Source organism: Lipotes vexillifer, unplaced genomic scaffold (assembly GCF_000442215.2).
Source record: "Lipotes vexillifer unplaced genomic scaffold, Lipotes_vexillifer_v1.1 scaffold1038, whole genome shotgun sequence".
Lineage (NCBI taxonomy): Eukaryota > Metazoa > Chordata > Mammalia > Artiodactyla > Lipotidae > Lipotes > Lipotes vexillifer.
The window spans coordinates 1219253-1225383 of NW_006780148.1; the positions used below are offsets into that span (position 1 = coordinate 1219253).

The 6131-nt window shown below is 37.9% G+C and overlaps 1 protein-coding gene across 1 annotated transcript in view; it reads right to left on the reverse strand.

Moving 5' to 3' along the window:
- Positions 1-361: 361 nt before the first annotated feature.
- The window catches only part of TP53INP1 (tumor protein p53 inducible nuclear protein 1), a 10168-nt gene continuing 4398 nt past the window's right edge, over positions 362-6131 (reverse strand). Inside the window, exon 3 of the mRNA XM_007453251.1 lies at positions 362-5323. Coding sequence (XP_007453313.1) covers positions 5074-5323 — 250 coding nt within the window. The 3' untranslated portion in view covers positions 362-5073. The remainder of the gene's footprint in view (positions 5324-6131) is intronic.

Here is a 6131-nt window from a genome sequence, read left to right on the forward strand (position 1 = left end):
TGCGGGATCTTCCCTAAACGGGGCACGAACCCGCGTCTCCTGCATCGGCAGGCGGACTCTCAAGCACTGCGCCACCAGGGAAGCCCTATATTTGTTTTTTAATACAGATTGGCTGGAGGGAAAAGGTTCTGGCTGCGGGTCATCCTCAAATTCATGTTCACATAAATGATTATTCATTTTAGATGAAAAATGGTAATATGCTAATTTATGCAAGTTAAAAAAAATATTTTAAGTGCTGTATAGCAGGAACTAACACAACATTGTAAATCAAATATACTCCAATAAAAATTAGTTTAATAAAAGTATTTAAAGTGCATATTAAATATATCTTTTGGACAAGTAAAACTAAAAAGCAAGTATTTTAAGTAAGTTTTATGTAGTTTTAAGACTAATGACCATGAAGACAAAAATAAGAGAATCTGACAAATGTGAAGTTAAAGCACATTTTATTTACTGACAGATTAAAAACCATAACTCTAGGTAGTGCAAAATACACCACTGAACCCAATTACAAAGAACTGGTGTTAATACACAATGTTTAAGCAATGCTACACTTATTTTTGGCAAAGTGCTGTATTGTTTAGTCTGTGTATAAAACTGACAATCTATGAACTAATCAGTATAAAAACCTATAAAAACAGAAAAAAATATTTAGACAGTGGCTCAAGAAAACAAGCTGCCATTTGTGCATAGATTGATGTACAGTATATAACCTAATCAAATGTCCCTTTTGAGTTTTCAAGTTGTCGAAAAAAAATTGTGTCCAGAAACACATCAAGAAGGCACATAGTACAACCTACAAATACTCTTCAGTCTCTAGAACTGATGCCCTGCCCTTGAAAAGCAAATGTGTTCACAATTTTACTTGAGAAAAAAACAAACAAAAACAAAAAACCAAAGCCACTTAAAAAACACACACACAATTACTGATTAAGGTTCCACACCTCTGGAGGAAAACACAACCAAAAAGCAAGCAAAACCACTCATACACAGCAAGCCTGGAAACACACACATCCAACCTCCCCAGGTACTGGTTGGGTTTTTAGAAGCCCTCCTAGAAAACAAATACTAAAACTTCAGGCAAATACTGAGCAAAATTGGGCATTTAACAATGACACAATTTAAAAAAATGTTTTAAGGAAAATTCTCAATGACACACAAAAGAATATCCACTTAAGCTGCCTTCCTTGGAATAGTAACTTCTCCTCCCACATAAAGGATACTGTTGCAAATAGGAAAAGATATCCTTATCTGTATGCTTTCCAGGACCTCTTTCTCCACCCCAAACCACTGTAATTGGTGTCACATTTCAAGTGAAATTGGTACATGGCAAGGCTGACACCACTATATGTTTTCTAAATAAAGCATTTTATATAAAACTTTAAGCATTAAGTAGATAAGGATGCCATTTATAATAATCAACAGGGCCGATGGCAGTGAACGTATCCATGATAGTAGCCCAGCTTTTTAAAGAATTTAACCAGTATGTATGGGACTTACAAAATAAAAAGATAATTTTAAGGTAACATTACAAACATATGCTAGTATCTCCAGTACAAGGAGCAGTCTCTTAACTGATTCTAAAAACAAAAACTAATACTTGGAAACTCTTAAACTTTCTCCACTAAGCTATTTAAATTTAAATGTCTGTCTTCTAGTTGGAGTCCTTCATTTTTTTTGCTTGTTTGTTTCCAACTCAAAGAAAATGAGAATAAGAAAGATACCCTTCTTTGCTCTCTTTTCTTAAAGAGTATATAAGACAATATATTTCCTTGAGGAGGAAGAAAAATAGCAAAGACACCCAGATTCAAGGAAGACATAGAGATTACAAACCAGTGAACTACACAGATGTGAGAAGTAAAAGCATCAGGCAATGCTGAATGGCCCTCTCAAGTTTTAAGTAAACTGTCATCTCACTAGAATCAAAGTACTGATACAACATGGAAGGTATGTAAACAGGAACAGTTTGCATGGGAACTGAAAACATGCACAGGAAATGAATGTTAAAAAAGCTCCCTGGAACAGTAAGTAAAAAATCCAATCACTTTGCACCTTCTGCAAAAAATTCCCCACCCAACCAAACATATATTATAAATTGCCACAGAAGATAAATAACGGGTGGTTAATCTTCAACTTACGGTGCAGTACATAATCAAACTAAGTGAAGACGAAAAAGTAATAAACATAGGATATACATTATAAAATGTTTTATTAACAAAAAACACAAATTTTGAGAAACATGGTGCATTATAAAAACTAAGAAACTCATTCATGAAACACTGCTGTGTGCACCACATATTCCAGACTTTTTCCAAGTAACATTCTATATTATCAGTTTAGAAACAGAGCACTAAATTCAAAGGGGTCTTATTTCTCACTGCTTAAATGTTTAAGGAATATGCACTAAAGCACATCGTAAACCACTAATATTTACAATAGCACAAATGATAAACTTATAATAAGCTGCATTTCAGCCATGTTTCAAAGAAAACAGTCAACATCACTCTCTGTTATTATTGGTCTTAATGTCTCGCACATAGTACGTCCCTAACAAACATCTAATGACCAAGAACTTCAACTGCATTATATAACCACTTTCTTTAATGCTTACACGTGCCAATTTTAGACAGAAACCTTAGATACTGATCCAGAAACGACAGTATGATATCACGGATGGTGTGTGGTAACCCTTACACTGAAAAAACATCGCAAAGACTGAAATCATTTGTTTTCCAGGTACAAAGCATAAAAAACTTGGCCCAAATAAGGCAAACAAAAAGTCAGTAACTGACAGAGATGTAAATGTATTTAAGGTATTAGGAAATCTGAAAAAATAGTAGTAAAAAAAAGACCATTGCAGTTTTATATACAAATCTGTTCATGCTGCCAAACAAATTCTCACGGCTGAACTTCTTTAACTCGTGAGGTACTAATAACTTGCATTTAATATATGAGAAAAGAGACCCCCATGTATTCAGAGGCTTACATCTATGCTCAAGTTAGCAACATACGGCCCTTTAACAGTCATGGTGGAAAACATACACACCTTCATGAAAACTCTACCTTATCTCCCAACTCTGGTAAACACAAATAGTAACAAAATAACTTCTAGCTCAGTTTGACAAAAGTTTACAGACTTGGCCTCTTATTAGAAAACAAATAAATAAAGGGGTAGCTGAAATGGAAGGGGACTAAGGAGAGAAGGGGGATCTAGACTCTTGTTCTAAAGAGACATTCCTGGCCCTTCAGCACAGCCAGTGGACGAACAACCTACCACCACCATCTAACTAAGCTACTTGAACCTCTCCTGACTCCACATACCCCAGTCTAGTCAGAAAAGAGCACAGCTCTTCGCTTAAAAAAAGTCTCCCATGGTTCCCTGCATCCAACTGCTACAGGGTTACTGAAGAATATACTGATACTTCATAAACTACATGCTGCTTTTGCCCCCTTGACAACACTGTACAGCGGTGTACTTATTTAATTAGGGGTGCAGAGGAGATGGAAAAATAAGCTATTTGATTATGAAGGTGATAGTACTGCTCTGCCTATGTAGAATGTGCTTTGGATTGTAAATACGTTTAACTTAATTTCAGAGGAAGCTGGTGAGAGTGCAGATGGCTCAGCGAAACCCATTACAGCTGCTAAAAAATAAAAGTGAGTGGCTAGAGGTAAGGAAATCGATTTCCTCTGTGCTGAGTGAACTGGCCTCTGTGTGAAAGAAGCCCCGCCCCGGCTTCATTAGCATCTCCTCTGAGGAGCAGCTGTGGCAGAGGAGTTGCCACAGCCCCACCCCCCATCACCAGTCTCGGCAGAGAGGCCCCTGGAATTTCACGCAACGATCAGTTCTCGGCAGTCCCACTTCAAGTCAGTATACAGTCCTCCCAACAGTCCTCCCAACAACTGTGAGGGCGGTACGTACCACTGCTCCCCCACTGGTGGAGGAAACAGAGGCCAAAGTGGTTAAAGATTTTGCCCGAAGCCCGAGTTAAAACAAAAATATGAAAACTCAAGGAAGCCAACCTGTCACCCTTCATTTAGATGCTATGAAGAGATGTCACCAGGGATCCCCTTCACCCTTGCTTGCCACTCGGCAGGACAGTCTCCGTGGCAGAGGATCTATCACTGCATCAGAAATATAAAGCCTCCCTCTTCCCTTGGGCACATATAAATAGGAAGTCACTCAAGTGCCAGGACAAGTACTTCTGAATTTACAGCTGATGTGAGGTGGCGAGTAGCCAGAGCTGGCAGGAAAGAATCCAAACAACTTAAACAGTAGACCAATGGGTTAGTTATGGACACACATTTTTTCAAATATAATTTCACAGATCTAATTTAATCCCTCTGCATGTGAGACGAGTGCTGTTGTCCCACGATGCCTGTAATGTCTGTACCATGTCACACAGTCACATCGGAATTACTGAATGTACTGTTCGCTAACACTTAATGTACCTGAATTCCAAAATGAACTGTATGGCTAATCTGGGAAATAAAAAACCCATACACACAGAAATATATCAAGTTTTCTTCCAAAAGAAAGTTCAGCCATAATTCCATTATATCTGTGGCAACCACATCACTTGTTAATGCTCATGTTAGTGTTGTAAAAATGTATTCACTATATACAGAAAAGATTATCAAGTACTGGTCAATAAAGTGTACGGCTGACCCTGAGAATAAATTTCTGCTTACTCAAAAGATTGATTAATACCAAATAAAATGAAATTGAAAGGTGCCTATTCTCGTACTTGGGAAGAAATCTCTTTAAACTGCTAACTTGTGTACACCGTAATAGATTTAAAGACATTCCCAAACACTAAACACTGTAACTGTATTGATATGTTTCCAAAAATATTCTGAAAAGATTTACAAAAAAGTAAATGTTAAGAGCAAGGCATTACGTGATACACAGCATGTAAATCTGGCCTTCAAGATAGTGTCTAAACATACCCATAAAACTGTGTGATTGGTCATCAGTTGTCTGTAAAGAGACAGCATATTCATCGTCCATACACACACATGCACACACATATGCACAAACCAAGAGAAACCAACCAAACACACTTGAAATTCTTAGTAATTGTACTGACGTGGGCAGGGCTGATGGACAGCCCAACCATTGTGCTTGATTTGCCGAGAGTGGCAATCCCTGGTAAGATTTTGGCGACGAAGGCTATTTCTGTTCAGAGACTGTCTTTCACTGTGTTCTTTTATCCACTGGGAAGGGCGAAAGCTCTTGGGTTGCTCTAGAAAAGCTGTATGAGCAGCGAGAGCTGCAACATAGCAATGAATGTGCTGCCCCATTTCATTCTGAGCTTCCACTCTGAAACAGAAAAAAATGGGGATGTATTAAGTAACAGAGTATGTTATTAATGAGACTGAAAAAGCTACCTGGCAACTCAATTTGCGACACTAATTTGTTTATGGTTGAATGAGAGCTTAGTGCCTCATGGCTGACAGACAAGCTTATATCAGTCAGTGACCACACTGACTGATAATGGTAGAAAGGAGAAGCCAACTTTCAATCGAAATACACCATAGAATCCACAGGTGATTAATTAAGTGGGCTGTATTTTTTTAAAAATGCTTTACACTTTGAGTGAATTTCAGTTATACACCAAACACATTTATATAAGCTTCCTAGGAGGGGAACTAACATGTGTTTTAATTCTCACTACAACCTTAAAAGGAAACTGTATTAACTCCCAGATTTTACTGATCAGAAAACTCAGGCTCAGAGAGGTTAAGGTCACAATTACTAACTGACTCAACCAGTATTCCAACATAGGTCACACTCCAAAGACCATGGTTATGAGGCAGGGTTGATACTGATGCACTGCGCCAATAGGACCTTCACAGATGTTTTCTGTCTATAAGTAAAATGTTCTAGGCAACAAGCTTTAAATCTGTATTTACTAGAAACATGCATAAGGAAATTCTACTCATTTAAAATTCTCAGTAAGAAGCTACCTGCTTATTACAGAAAACAATTCTAAGTTTTAAATTTACATCACAACAGGGCACATTTTGTAATGGCATTTGCATAGCAATGTTGTTATAAAAACCCTTAGGGAGGGCTTCCCTGGTGGCGCAGTGGTTGAGAGTCCGCCTGCCGATGCAGGGGACGCGGG